The 16,175-nt window shown below is 46.3% G+C and overlaps 1 protein-coding gene across 1 annotated transcript in view; it reads left to right on the top strand.

Moving 5' to 3' along the window:
• Positions 1-16,175, top strand: part of SH2D6 (SH2 domain containing 6) — a 47,614-nt gene that overhangs the window by 6,483 nt on the left and 24,956 nt on the right. The window contains exons 2-6 of the mRNA XM_066593111.1: positions 9,417-9,442; positions 9,523-9,557; positions 12,559-12,575; positions 12,656-12,755; positions 14,124-14,212. Coding sequence (XP_066449208.1) covers positions 9,417-9,442; positions 9,523-9,557; positions 12,559-12,575; positions 12,656-12,755; positions 14,124-14,212 — 267 coding nt within the window. The remainder of the gene's footprint in view (positions 1-9,416; positions 9,443-9,522; positions 9,558-12,558; positions 12,576-12,655; positions 12,756-14,123; positions 14,213-16,175) is intronic.

Genomic DNA, 16,175 nt, shown 5'->3' on the forward strand with positions numbered 1-16,175 from the left:
TGCTACCGCTGATACGAAGCCGTCCTGAGGGTACGTTCACACGGGGAGGAAATACTGCGAAATTTCCACAGCGGACAATTCCGTGGTTGACCCCCCAGAATTTCCACATCCAAAACAGAGCTAAATTCCGCAGCATTTCCATCCCGTGTGAGCGTACCCTCAGGGCGCCTTTGCACTGGCGAGAAAATCGCGCGATGCGAGAGTGAGTAAAAACGCAGAATTATAAAAACCCGTGCTTTTCAATGGTTTCCTTCAAATGTGCGATGTTTTCACTCATGCGACGATGCGAGAAAAAATTGCGACATGTCCGTTCTATCTGCGATGTTCTTATCTGCGATGTTTCCCTATGCAGCCTCATTTTCAAAGGATCACAAAGCACGAAGTTGCGATTTTCGTGCCATGCGGTTTTAACATTTGAAAGTCTTATTGACTTTCCCACTAAGAAATTGCGCAAAATAAACATGCAAGAAAATCGTGAGCAGCAGCAATGTTTTAGCAAGAAAAAGCAGCGCTAACGCTCAAAATTGCGGGAAAAACAGACGATTTTGCTGCAATTTTCTCATGGCAATATTGCGATCCCTAGTGTGAAGGAACCCTTGGGGAAATGTGTATTATACTTGCCGATCCGCCAGTAGATTTACCCCTTTTCAATGAGCCATTCCGCAAGCAGAGTTCCAAGCATGGATGCTGCGCAAATCCTGCATCAAGTAGCGACATATCACCTTTTTTTTTCTCTCCGCACACGGATTTGAAATGTGCGTGTGGAAAAGATCTGCTCTCTATAGACTTCAGCGTAGAGTCCTATTGATAGTAATGGGAGGCGAATTTGCTCTACAATTGGCACGGATACCAGGAGGATTTTGGGGCAAATTGGCAATGTTCCACTGTGTGAACATACCTTAACCCTTTCTAATCCACTGTCTGATGTCTAAAGACATTCTGTTGTCGGGGCCTCTACAGCATGTCCCATATTGCAGTACTGGCTCTGGCCAGCAGATGGCGCCATTGTATAATGGCAGAAAGAGAAAGCCCCCTAGGAAACCCTGAATCTAAAATTGGATTGCAAAGGGTTAAAGGGGTATTCCCATCTTGGTTTTATCATAGCCAAGATAGGAAAATCCAGCCCTCTGTTTCGGCCACCTCTGGGAAACACCCGTGTTCTTCAGCCCAGCGCGGTCCCAAGACTCTTATTGAACTGAACGAGAGCTACAGAAACCGCGTACCACAACGCACAACACTGTTGCCGCAACTCCCTGAATTACAGAAATAGCGTAGTGCGCTGTGTTGCGCTGTTTCCGTAGCTCCCATTCACTTCAGTGAGAGCTATGAAAAATGTGCTGGGCTGAAGTACTCGGGTTTCTTTGTAGTTACTGGCCGGCTGGCCTGTAACTACAGCAGCGGCTTCCCATCCCAGGGGTTGAGCAGGTACACCGCTGCTCCATTCACGTCAATGGCAACAATGGAAATTGCTGAAACGCTTGAACTCTGTAAACTCCGAGGCATGAATGGAGCAGTGGCGCACCTGCGTGACCTACCCTACAGTCACTTGGGAACCTGTGGATAGGGAATAACTTGACACGACCCCTTTAAGGTTTTTACGCCAGATTTCTGGCATGCAAATTTGTGATTTTTGCCTTTTTTACACTGACCTCCGACACTTTTCTAAACGTGAGCGGGACCACGTGATCCATGAGATCTATTGAATTTTACACCACACGCTGGCGCATGGGCAGCCCAAAAATGCACCAAATTTCTTAAGAGCCTTACACTCCTGGCGACATTTTGCACACTTTATGACACCATCTAAAATGCCATCTATGTAAATCTACCCCAGTGTTGTATTTGTGTATAGGCAGATATGCAGGTTAGCACATACATGCACATTACAGCATGCCATGTACAAGTGCAGTAAATAATTTGCTTTCTCTTGCGCTAATGTGTCTATCTGAAGGAGAGAAATGACTCCCTCTTATATTATGTCATGTTATTGGATTTTTGGTTGGAGGGTGCTTTATGTTGGTAAACTAGTAATTATTAGGAAAATATAGTACCAGTGTTTCTGTATATTGTACATTCATTATGATTCCCACACATCACACACACAGCTCTACTATATCCATCTTGATTCCCACACATTACACACACAGCTCTGCAGTATTATTTTATCTTGACGCTACCAGGAAGTACTGGTGGAGTCAAGATTGACAGGGGGTTGACACCCCCTGTAGCTGATTGGCTGGACAGCTTGTTGGGCTGCAGGTCCTAGCAGGCCAGTAACATTAAGCCTACAGCTGGATTAATTTTAAATGCAGACAGCGGCCCCGGCAGTAGCGGCACCCCCCTCTGTGTTCATGCGCAGAGCGGGGTTGGCAGCAGGGTGGCCACACCACTGTGAAGTGCCTACCTGGCGGCGGACAAGAAGCCGCCCACCCACCCACGTGTACATTTAAAATCGGCCACAGACTGCATGACCACTGCGGTGTGGGACAGTCTATGACATGCGTCCCCCGCCACACTGCAGTAGGACAGCAGGAAGGAAACAGCGGCGGGGGACTGTCAGTGATAGGCAGCAGCCACAAACACCAGGAGGAGGACAGCAGCGAGGGCACATCGCCGGGGCCGCGAGACAGGTGGATAGCTGTGGTAACTGCGGTGGAGTTGAGCGCCAGCTAACACGCAGGGAGCGCGGCTCACTCATATGGCACGGCGCTTCAGGCAGAAATCCACTGTAGCAGCTTCTACGACCTTCAGCTATTTAGCCAATCAGGAGCTAGGGGTGTGACAGGGGCTTTCCTCCATGCAAGCCCTGTCAAACCCCTAGCTTCCGGTGGCATCAATAATACCTAGCTCTGCTACATTGTACATTCATTAGGATTCCCACACATCACACACACAGCTCTACTACATGCATCTTGATTCCCACACATTACACACACAGCACATTACACAAACAGCTCTGCTACATGGTACATTCATTATGATTCCCACACATCACACACACAGCTCTACTACATCCATGTTGATTCCCACACATTACACACACAGCTCTACTACATGCATGCTGACCCCACATATCACACACACAGCTACTCCATACATCACTAGACTCCTGGATACAGTGATCACCCCTCGTCATGTGATTCCTGACTCCACCCGCACAGGTGATCACATGACAGTGATGTCATCACAGGTCCTGGTAGTAGTTGCTGTCGGTTTATCTAGCATACAATACTTTCTACCAAACTGCACAATGGCTCCACCCACAGCAGTGATGTCACTGCAGGTCCTTTAGCTCACCGGATCTCTGTGGTGGCGGTGGATCAGTCTCTTCTGTCTCGGCCGCTGAGTTGTGTCTGAGATAATAATGGTTTAGTTGTACTCTCATTTTGTTATTTTTGTCCTCCCTTTCCAAGAGCCCTAACTGTGTTGTTCTTCTGTCGGTCAGGATCTGTGTTTTATATATGTTGTAGGACCTGCCTTACGTCACAGGGGGAGGGGGGGTGATAATGTCAGCGGGGCAGAGCATCAGAAGCACTCACATACTAACTGACAAGTGGTCGTTAGTAGTTTGATAAAATTGATGACTACCTGAGCAGAAACTGAATTGACCTCATCATAGTTAATGGGGTCCGTTCAGCGCTGTTCGGTTCTGTCCTGAAACAAAGCCGTTCAGACGCAGAGATTCCACTTTTGTGCTCCCCAAACGTAGCAGAAAAGCGGAACCCCAGGTGCAGCTGTGAAACCACCCTTAAATCTAGGATTTTACACACCAATGCGATGCGTTTTGCGAGAAAAATGTATCGCATCGCGGCATAGGTGACTGCATGTACAGGAAAATCGCATGTTGTTTAGTAGTAAAAACTGAAAAACTGCACTTGCATGAAACTTGTATCTACTTACGAGTGCAATGTGATTTTTTTTTTGCTCCTACAGGAAATAATGGGCGATTTCTAAACAAAATCCCCAAAAATAGGGCGCGCTGTGATTTTTTTATTCCGGATGTCCTAGCCTAACTGCATAAGCAACACAAGTTCTGCCATAGTCCTGTACTCACACAGCATAACAGCTTCCACACCTTGGGGTGTCTTGATTCTCCAAGCAGAGCGCACCCAGCACTTCGCACCTCCTTGCCTCTGACTTCCACCCACTGGAGTGTCTTATTATCTAGTAGTCTGCTCCCTGCTGCTTCACAGAATGACAGGAGTCTGGGAGAAATGTATCTCCCATCCACTACAACTCCTGGCATCCTGTCACAACCCTAAATTTTGTTACTTATCGAGACATACACCACTCTGCACCACGTTCCTGAAAAGGGGGTGTGGCTTTTCAAAAGAGGGCATGGCCTTCTCAGACCAACACTTTGTATAATTAATGCCAGAAACTACTCTAGTTCCTAGGTGGCCTAGATTTCTGTGTGGCACAGATGTATATATATGAAGAGACATGCGCTTTTTCATATATTGGGCGCATTGTGCGCTGACGGGTATGAAATGCCAGTCTTAACCCTTTCCAATCCACTGTCTGACGTCTAAAGACATGATTTAGGGCTGTACAGTTTTGATGTTGAAGACGTCCGTCGTGGTTCTCTTACTGTATATTGCCAGCCTCTCTGCTGTCGGAGCCTATCCAGTGTGTCACCTCATGCAGTACTGGCTTTAGCCAGCAGATAGCGCCGTTGTGTAACGGCAGAAAAGGAGTAAGCCCCCTAGGAAAACCAGGATACAAATTGGACTGGAAAGGGTTAATATATCTCCCCCGTGAGTCTCTCCTCACAATGCTGGTTCTGTGAATGTATTTCCGCTTCCTTCTTTGATATGTAAACCTCCATACACTACAGTTACCAGATTATTGCACCTTTTACCTTCCCAACGCCCTCTCTTTTTTTTTTTTCTTCTACTTCCAAGGAAACTGCTAGTGCGCCTCCATACACAATCGCTTACATGTCTCGGCCTTAAAGGGGTTTTCCAGGTCTTAAAAAAAAATTAAACTGCCTTAAAATAAGTAAAAATTGAATACTCATCTGTCCCCGCCGCTCCTCATCCAGCGCTGCAGATCTGAGGTCCTGAAGAAATCGCGGGCAATCACGTGCCGTTCATGGTGCACATGACCACTCAGCCACACCCAGGCTTCAGCAGTGATTCTTCGACCACGAGTGACTGAATGGTCATGTGCACAATGTACGGCACATGACCGCCTGCCATTTTTTCCGACTTCCGTACGGTGGGCACCGGCGCTGCTTCGCTGGATGGGGAGTGGCGGGACAGTTGAGTGTTCAATCTTCTTTATTTTAAGGGCGCCCACCCACTGGCGATTTTTTTTCCCTGCGAAATTCGCAGCATTTTTTTCTCTGCAGGGGTCTATGGGACTGTAATGGTAATGTTAAAATCGCGATCGCGCAAAATCGCGATTTCGCGGTAAATTGCGATTTTGCGCGATCGCGATTTTAACATTACAAGTCCCATAGACCCCTGCAGAGAAAAAAATGCTGCGAATTTCGCAGGGAAAAAAATCGCCAGTGGGTAGGCGCCCTAAGGCCGTTTAGCCTTTTTTTTTTAAGTTCTTGAAACCCCCTTTTAAGTTGACCTCCATTTTTACAGTAATGTACAAAAGTGTGAGGCAGATGTGGAATAAATTTTGCAAGGTAAGAGAGCTTTTAAAAAATACTTTATTTTTATAAATTAACAAAATGCAAGGTGAATGAACAAAAGAGAATTCAATATTTGGTGTGACCACCCTTTGCTTTCAAACCAGCATTAGTTCTTCTAGGTACACTTGCACGCAGTTTTTGAAGGAACTTAGCAGGGAGGTTATTCCAGACATCTTGGAGAGCTAACTAACTACAGATCTTCTGTGGATGTAAGCTCGCTCAGATCCTTCTTTCTCTTCATGTAATCTCAGACAGGCATGATGATGTTGAGATCAGGACTCTGTGGGGCCATATAATCACTTCCAGGACTCCTTGTCCTTCTTAAGGCCACCTGCAGACGGCCAGGTCGGATCCGGCTGTGAGAATTCTGCAGAGTTCTACATTTTTCTGCAGAGACCTGCGGCTCACCCGCTCCCGGCGTCTTCCGTCTCCTGCTATGCTCCGGCTGCTGGCCAGCCAGCGCATGCACAGAGCAGAGGCGGCCTGTCACTACTGACATTTCTGTGCGGGCCTCTGCGAGACCCGCACAGAAATAGAACATGCTGTGATTTGTTTTCCACGGCTGTCTGCATTGCGTTTTGTAATGCAATCCTATACAGGCGGGCGGAATTTCCACCCGAGGACCTTAGACTGAAGATAGTTCTTAATGTGATTTTTCCAGCAGGAGAAACCACGTAATCTTGTAGATATGATACCTTTTAATGGCTAACAAAAATACATGATGTTATAGCGAGCTTTCCAACCTACGCAGGGTTCTTCTTCATGAAATAGATCCGAAGAGGCATGCATATATACACGCATACTTATGACAAGGCACAGACGTTTGGCGAACAAACCATCTTCCATTGCAGCCAATACATTTTCTGTTTCGGTTAATGTCTATGTTTCCACCTGCATATGGGAATGATGATCATTAGAACCCCTTTAGTATAATTGGTGGATCATATACCTGACTATAATCCTACAAAATCCCTGACTATGTGCAAGTGTAACAAGAAAATTTGCATTTTGTTAAATGACAAAAATCAACTATTATTAGAGTTGAGTGAACATACTGTGCCGAGCTTGATGCTCGTTCGGGTATTAGCATACTCAATGGTGCTCGCTACTCGAACGAGCATCAAGCCGTGTTCGACCCGGCCCCAGTTTTTGGCTCCTTCCCGCTGTGACGCAGCACGCGTCATTGGCAAAGTTTTTGTCTGGCGGGAAGGGGAAGGGAGGGAGAGAGAGGAACTTCCTGATCGATGGGGGTCTGACCACTGGAACTCCTACCAATCCCGAGACTCTGTGCATGCGCGGTCATTGCTGACAGAAGTTCAGGATTCGAAACGGCCAAGATCTTAGAATCAGTGGGAGTCCCATTGGTCGGGTTCCTCCAATCAACAACCTTTCCCCTATCCTGTGGATAGGGGAAAACTTGCTGAGATGGAACAACCCATGAGCTCCCCACACCACTGCAATCCAAAGTAGTCTGCTGCACTTTTGAGCTCCTAGGTAGGAGGTTTCTATATGTTTAGTCTGATAGAGCAGCTTTCCCTTATGTCATCATTGGAGGAAGATTCCCTGGAGACTACATGGCTCGCTGCCACATCGTATGAGAGGGATTATGGAAAGTCCTCTTATATCCAAAGCTACATCTGGCTCTGGAGGGAAGCTAGTCTTATTGAGCAGTATGTGCAATGGACGCGAATGAACGTTATCTCATCATACAACTAGTATTTGGGCACTGGGTGGCATTTTTAGTTGTATGGTGCACTACTGTATTATATGAGAACTGTGGTGATAATAATGTGTAGACCCCTCATGTCCGCATTATTTAGGCACTGGATGTGTGTTCTATTTGAGGTGAACAAGTTTGGCATCATGAGTCCCCAGTAAGAACGCACACCACCCCAATTTATGGACTTCTTTAGTAGTAGGTGCAGTGGAGTTTAGTAGACAAAACAAAATGTAGTGAATGGCCATTTTATTGGAGACCCCCATCTAGTAGACCGGTAGATCTCCTTTGACCTTCAGCAATTCATTGTGGCATAGATTACACTAGATTGTGAAAACCTTGTGCCGGGGTATCGGATCCAGGGTGTGCCAAGAAAACATTACCCACACCATTAATCCACCAGCCTAAACTACTGACAGCTGACAGGAAGGGTTCATCGATTCATGCCGCTTGTGCCAAATTCTGACTCTCTCATCAGCATGGTGTAACAGAAATCTGGATTTATCTGACCAGGTGATGGTTTTCCACTGCTCAGTGATCCTGTTTTCGTGCTTTTTTTCCCACTGGAGTCTTGCTTTTCTCTTGCTCTTATACACCATTGGCGCTGGAATGGGTCATCTGCTGTTATAGCCCATCCATACTTAAGAACAATAAGTTGTGTGCTCAGACACATTTGTTGGGGAATTGACATGCAATTGTTTGACCTGTCCTTCAGAACGATTCTTGACGTCCTCCTCTGCCCCGTTCCTCGGTGAGTTGTTTACATCCGCAGGGTCCTTTTTGCAGGATGTGTTTTCTCGATCACTTCAGACAATCTTGAGACGGTTGCAAGAGAAAACTTCACAAGTTTGTCAGTGTATGAAATCCTGGCCCCAGCTAGTCTAGGACTGATGACCAGACCTTGTTGGAAGTCACTCAGATTGATGGATTTTCCCATTCTAAAGCCCAATGCACACAGGCGTATGTGCATTGTGAAATCCCGAGTGGGCGACCTCCTCCAGATTCTGCAGCAAATACTGCCCATAGACATGCTATAGAAAATCGCTTTTCCCTGTCCACAAGCGGAAATCACTTGCGATTTTACACACGCGGAGGGAAAAAATCGCAGCATGTTCTATTTCCGTGCAGATTTGGCGCAGACGGCTTCCATTGAAGTCAATGGAAGTCGTCCGATCTGCGGCCTGTCTGCAGCTGTCACTGCGGTTGGGCCGCAGAACCCACGTTATCGCATAGCGACAGCACGGCGTCATCTGTACTGTGCATGTGCACCGGCGTGATGTCGGCACATCCGCAGCACAGACGAGAAATTATCCGGACAGGTCCACAGGGATCACCAGCCAGGCACCGGGTCAGATTTCGCTGCGGGATCCGACACGGCTGTGTGTATTCGGCCTAATGTGGATTCAAACTGAAACTGATCTATGGAAAACTTGTCACTTTTTTGATTTTTTGCTGCACTCCGGAGTTAGAGGTCTAATTTCTGTATAGGAAAGCTCCGATTTTGAAAGGCCCGGTGTCTGTAATAAAGTGGTAATTCACTGTGTATATGAAGAACAGAGATCAATGCTCGCAGTAGACTGGATCGACCGAGCGTTCAAGTGCTTTTAATGGAAAGAGAAGAGTGAGCCACTTTCAGACATCTCTGATGGTGGCTTATCTCCCCAAGAACAAAAAGATCAGACATGTTGAAATCCAGCTGCCCGATCCTTATCAACCCCCAATATCTGCAATGGGGAGTCAAGAGGCTCCTATACACAGTAGATGGTCACCAATTCTGCTGAAATCATTTTGAGATAAAGAGGCAGTCCCATGTGGATAACCACTGACCAAACGCTCCAGCCATCATCATACGGGTACGCTGGTCAGTAGGAACTCTCATTATGGCGGACACATTATATTACATACACGGCTGTTCATTGAATGAGCCACCATATGATACTATCACCGCAGCGGCTCCCACATGAAAGGGGTCATCTGTTGTGAGACAATCCCTTTAAGTGTCTTTCTTTTGTACAAGATCTGAATACTATATTTCCTTCCCTTTTCCTTCAGATCATGTATGGAAACAACAGGAAGCAGTAAGTATATGTTTATTCTATCATGTGTAGTGTTGTTATGGTATAACGTATTCTAATATATATCTACATGACTCTTTCAGGTCTTCTTCGGGTCTTCGTCCTCTCTACCAATATGGTAACCTAAAAACTAATGTCACTCATTAAAAGGGTTTTTACAATATATACAACTTATTGCAAATCCGTAGTAAATGCCCTAAATGTCTGATTAATGAGGCTCCAACTGCTGGAGGCCACATGCAGAAACCACAAAGTTGGTGTAAGCACTATTACCATTCTGCTCCCTCAACCGTGTTGAATATATTGCCTGTAAACCACTCTCCTCCCGGCAGTTCCTATAATAACTCCATATTACAAAATTACTATATGTTTAATTATTATTTTTGGCTTTTTACTAAAGTCTCTTTTACACGGAACGATTATCGTTTAAAAAATCGTTCAAAGATGTGAAAATGAATGATGATTAGAGATGAGCGAGTATACTCGCTAAAGGCAATTGCTCGAGCGAGCATTGCCCTTAGCGAGTACCTGCCCGCTCGAGACGAAAGATTCGGGTGCCGGCGCGGGAGAGCGGTGAGTAGCGGCTGTCAGCAGGGGGGAGAGAGAGATCTCCCCTCCGTTCTTCCCCGCTCTCCCCCGCAGCTCCCCGCCCGCCGCCGGCACCTGAACCTTTTGTCTCGAGCGGGCAGGTACTCGCTAAGGGCAATGCTCGCTCGAGCAATTGCCTTTAGCGAATATACTTGCTCATCTCTAATGATGATCATTCAGTGTAAACGCTGCCAATGATTGAACGATCGAATGATGAATCATTCACTTTTTGCTCATATTATGCAGGCATTAAAATCATCGTTGGCTCGCTCACTAGTCATATGTAGAGATGAGCGAGCATACTCGCTAAGGGCAATTACTCGATCGAGCATTGCCCTTAGCGAGTACCTGCCCGCTCGGGAGAAAAAGTTTGGGTGCCGGCGGCGGGCGGGGAGCGGCGGGGGAGAGCGGGGAGGAACGGAGGGGAGATCTCTCTCTCCCTCTCTCTCCCCCGCTCCCCTCTGCTGACTGACCCAACTCACCTGTCACCCGCGCCGGCAGCCGAACCTTTTCTTCCGAGCGGGCAGGTACTCGCTAAGGGCAATGCTCGATCGAGTAATTGTCCTTAGCGAGTATGCTCTCTCATCTCTAGTCATTTGTTATAAATACCGATAATACAGTCGTTCTAATTCACATATACAGTTTTCTCCTCTGAATGATGTACACACAGGCTGCAGCAGCGATCTCTGGCATCGTTCACTTGTCCAAACTATACATTGGGTGTAAACGGACTCTTAGAAGAATCCCAACTATGTTCAGAATGCTGCAACTAGTCAGCCGGATCTCCACATTCATCTGAGGAACTGTCATTGCCATTCACAATCAGTACAAAGGTTATGGCATATATTTATATATGCCAACAGCACTCCCAGATACGTCATAGATATTTGTTATGGAGCAAAATCGGAGGGGCCAGGATCAGTCTTCGAGGCTCCTGCTTTGAATTTCTCCAAAAGTGCAGCCTCAGTTTATAGGAAAGATCGTCCCTTACAACCAAGTGTTCCAATGCATCTAAGATGAAAAATGAAGCAACTTTGCAAATATTCATTAAAAATATCAATTATTTTATGGGTGCAGCTCCTATGTAGACCCATATATTTATATGGTAACAGACTACAACTAACTCCTGTGTAGTCTGACCCTGCAGCCAGAGGCGTAACTTGAAGCTCCTGGGCCCCAATGCAAAACCTGTAACAGGGCCACCAACTATAATGCTTTATTCATGGTACTGGGCTCCCTATATGGAGAAGAGAGGCCTTATGGGCCCCCTAAGGCTCCTGGGCCCGGGTGCAACCACATCCCCTGCATCCCCTATAGTTACGCCTCTGCCTGCAGCCATATTCCCATTTGCCTGTCGCAGAAGTCTTACTAACAGGAGTTTGTCTGTTGTCTGCTACTTTAGAAGCACAGCTTTGCAAAGGAACTGTAGACTCAAAACGCTTCTTCATCTCAGACAATACTTCTTTGCCACAATATTGGTTTAGTCTTTAAAATTACACCTGAAGGCCCTTTTACACAACAGACAATTATCTGGCGCCCAACAGTCATCCCAACGATAATTGCTCCTGTGCTTTCATACAAGAGTGATGATCACTCAGTGATGAAAGGCCAGAGATCGCGTCCATCCTCCTCCGTTCACAGTAAACAGGCCGTTCTTCATAGATATACGATAACCTCTCTACGCGGGCCGATCGTCATTTAATTTTTATACCTGCTGAAACTGAACAACGAAAAATAAGCAAACGATTTCTCGTTCGTCGTTCAGTCGCTGCCGCATTTACGCTGATCAATAAGCGTTTAGATTCCTGTGATCCAGCGAGAATCTGAATATAATCTTTCCATGTAAAAGCACCTTTACACCACGAACAGGCAAACAATGAAATTAATTTTGACTTATACTTAATATTTATCGGATGAGTCACACAATACCTTGTTTACTTAATGAGGTTGGGCCGTTGAGGAGTTGGCTCAGGCAAGAAGTATAGTTGGTAAAGGCATAACCAGACAAGTTATGGCATCTAATGGATGACTTCATTACTGGCTCTTCAGTAAATGTGGCAATACAGATTCAATGGGTACATTTATTGGGTTAGAGTCAAGAGCTTTATGAGACATAAATAGAGATGAGCGAGCATACTCGCTATGGGCAATTGCTCAAGCGAGCATTGCCCTTAGCGAGTACCTGCCCGCTTTAGACAGAAGGTTCGGGTGCCGTTGCGGGGGAGCGGTGAGTAGCGGCAGTCAGCAGGGAGGAGCGGGGGGGAGAGAGATCTCCCCTCCGTTCTTCCCCGCTCTCCCCGCAGCTCCCTGCCGCCGCCGGCACCCGAACCTTTTGTCTCGAGCGGGCAGGTACTCGCTAAGGGCAATGCTCGCTCATCACTAGACATAAACTGTGATCTCATCATGATGACCTTAATCCAGTCATAGACAGGGAATAAACTGCACCCAATAGTTGTTTCTCCCCAGTTATGCTGTAAAAGTTGCAAACTTTTTGCCATTATATAATAACTTGTGTTCTCTGTGTTTTGCAGAGAAGGATCTGGTAGAGGTAAGTACCGGCATGTTCTCCTCCATATATAGTTATTTTATGGTTGTGTCAGTGTCACAGTTCTGTGATTTCTTCACCAGGAGGAAGATGATGACTTGTACGAGCCTCCACCATGTGATATGCAGAGTAGACCCTTGCCATGTGTCTGGACGGCACAAGATAATCATACTGCTTATTTAGGTAATACTTCAGTGATGCTGGTATTGAAACAATTACCCCTCAGTACTCATACACTATTCCCTTTATCTGCTTGATAGTAGATGGGCATCAGGATTGGACTGATGTTGGGTGGAGGCCACTAGGCAAAAAAAGAAAAAAAAAAGTGGGAGTCTCCATCTCACCTCTAGGACTCAGACTTCATTGGACTCCTATTACAGCAATATATTGGAGAGCTAGCTCTGCATACGCAGATGTTTATGGGAGTTATTAAGACTACAATTTCCATAGACTTCAAAAGAGAGAACTATACACATTATTATCTGTTGGGACAATGGCCGCCAAATTCATGCACCTCCTGCTGGCGGTCGCAGTCCCTGTCCTTCTGTTACCCACTGCAGATACTGCATCTTCACCTGTCAAAGGCCTCCCCTCACTGCCGCTTAAAGGGTGTGCATGCCCAGCCCACCACCTAGAGGGCCAGCGTACATACCCAGCTTTCCCATCCCTGGCCAATCTTGATAAGTGTGCTCTATTTAAGGATTTCTCTTGCAGTGTTGAGTGTATAGCAATGAGTCCTTCATTCTGTGTGAAGGTGTTTAGTGGTTTTGTCTTCTCTCTTGATTTTGACCTCTATTTGATAAACTCAGCTTTCCTGTATTCTCTATTCCTGACCTCTTCTTGTTATTTGGCCATGATTTACTGTCTGCAACCTGCCTTGACGCTTGGCCTGTTTTACCATTATGAAAGTATTCTGCCTGTCCTGACCTCTGCTTTGTTCTACGACCACATCTTCCTCTACACCCCCATGTATTGCATTATAGATATTGCTCAGTAAGTATCTGCAGCCTCACTACTGAGACTAATACTGGGGTAATTGTGATGGGTTGTTGGAGAAAAGATTAGATCCTGATTGATGGAGTTAAAGGGGGAAAACTGGGTATCTCCAGGTGCAACCTCCAGATCTAGCCCTAAGCCAAATCAATTTTGTGGCAAAGCAGGAGCACATCCTCTACCCTGACACATGTGGCTACTACCTTTGAGCTGGATAGGATCACCAAATGGCCATCAGGGAGGATGGGTGTTGGAGGCATGAAGACCCCAAGTCATGTGTCGCATATGACTGACCTCCCTATAATCTGGCCCTGACCGTATTCTGTGATACGCCTGTCAGGATCACTTATGATGCCGCGCTCTCTCAGAAGTATTGAAGATCATTTAAAGACTACCGCTACATGTAAAAGAGGGCATCATGTAAGGGTATCTGTGGATTGCGGTTGTATTCGATGGGAAGCCTTGCATCTAACACAGTGGTGTACAAACCTGGTGCCTGTACATAGTTATCATCTTCTTAGTTTGCACACTATAATGTTTCACATCGTTTCCATTTAGGTCGTTCTGCAGCTGAGCCTCCTCTACAGAAACCTCCCCTACAAAAACCTCCTCTACAGAAACCTCCCATACCAGACAGGACTCAGCAGGTAAGTGTTACAGATCCCAGAAGCCTGCCATCTTCAATCAGTTTACTCTGCTTTATAAAAACAATAGTTTCATCTCAGTGAGTACTTACGATCCGTAGATCAAAGGGTCCCAGCAAAACACCACCAAGAAGAATACCCGAAATAGACTTTATTACACAGTAGCGATAGTCATTCAGTGAATGGAGGCAGAGTATACTGGAGGTCTCTTCCAGCCTCCCCCCTCCATTCACTGTGAACAGGCAGTTCAAGGATGAATGACTGCCTGTTCACATTGAACAAGAAGTCACTCACCAGTCACTTAGTTTCAGTGAGCTGAAACAAAGTGATTAGCAACTAATGAGTGATTTCTGGCTCATTACCCTGTTGGGTCCCGATAGTTGTCTTGTATAAATTGCACTTAAAGCAGATCATCCTTTTATTAAGAAAAAAATGTTCAGAGACAGCGAGGAAGATTTTCCAAACCTGTTTGATAGTTAGACAGTACAAGACTGAACAATTAACAGCTGAACTAAACACAGACAACTATCATCTGAATGGTCACTCGAAATAGTCACCAAAGTGTGTGAACGATTTGGTGATTTTCAGTCGAGATTTTTTTCTCGCGGCTAAAAATCAACCTTGTAAAAGACTTCTTTGGAATGCAATGCTTTACATGGTAGCAATTTTCAGGCGACGAGAAAACGCTGTGCAAGAGGCCTAATGCCTCCCTCACACAGGCGTTTTTGTACAGTGTTTAGCGCTGTATTTTCAGCGCTGCGCTAAACGCTGTACAACGCTCCTATTCATTTCAATGGGGCTGTTCACACAAGCATCAAAACGCTTCGCTTTGACAGCGATGCATTTTTTATGTTTTAAGCTGCGCGTCGCCCTTTAAAATGAATGGGCTTTGGTTTCTTAGTACTGCACTACCTAAAAAAAAAAATCAATACTCACCTAGCAGGCATCGTCCAGGTTCCTGCTCTCCGGATCTCCGGGCAGACTGCCGGGAACTTGTCATCGTGACAGAGCATCTTTTGCTAGTGACGGGGTTTGAAGACCCCGCCTCCAGCAAGAGATTGCTCTGATTGGTTCTTTGAGTGCTGGCTGAGCCAATCAGAGCTGGATGATTGGTGCATCCAGCGCTGGCTCTGATTGGCTGAGCTATCTCTTGCCCGGATGCCCGAAGAGCAATGGCAGGGACCCGGACGGCGCCTGCTAGGTGAGTGTATTGATTTTTTTTTTCAGCTTTCTTGGCTGCGTTGTCAGCTGTGCATGCCAGCGCTGCTGAAACCGCAGTAAACGCAGCTTTAAAAAAACGCTGTGTTTCTGCAAACATCTGTGTGAGGAAAGCCTAAGGGGCTAAAATGGCACTTAAGGTGACTGAGTTGTGCGTCAAATATATTTATGTGAGACTTGAATTCAAAGTCTACAATAAAAATGTTTTTTTCAAATTTAATATAACTGTTATGGTGTATACCCACAGACACATCTCCTGAACTCTGGGATGCCCATGGATACGTAGTCTCTGGTCCTATCAAGGGATTGATATATGCAGTTGTAATCTAAATTATTCAACCCCCCCATTGCAAATTATGTTTATTTGCAAATTTGTTTGCTTAACTTTCATCTGTGTTAGGGGCAGAGGCGTAACTTGAAGCTCCCGGGCCCCGATGCAAAACTTGTAACAGGACCCCCAACTATAATGCTTTACTCATAGTACTGGGTTCCCTATATGGAGCAGAGAGACCTTATGGACCCCCTAAGGCTCCTGGGCCCGGGTGCAACCGCATCCCCTGCATCCCCTATAGTTACGCCCCTGGGGGGGGGGAATAGCGTTACACAGGAGCAGCATGTAGCCGCTATCAAGGGCTGCAGGGACTCCTGCTGGGGGAACGAGATAGCCTCCTATGCTAGCCAGGGTCGCAGCTGGGGAAGAGGAGGAGGGCGCTGATGAGCGCTATTGTTAGCCGCAGGGAACCATCAG

This window comes from Eleutherodactylus coqui, chromosome 2 (genome assembly GCF_035609145.1).
Source record: "Eleutherodactylus coqui strain aEleCoq1 chromosome 2, aEleCoq1.hap1, whole genome shotgun sequence".
Classification (NCBI taxonomy): Eukaryota; Metazoa; Chordata; class Amphibia; order Anura; family Eleutherodactylidae; genus Eleutherodactylus; species Eleutherodactylus coqui.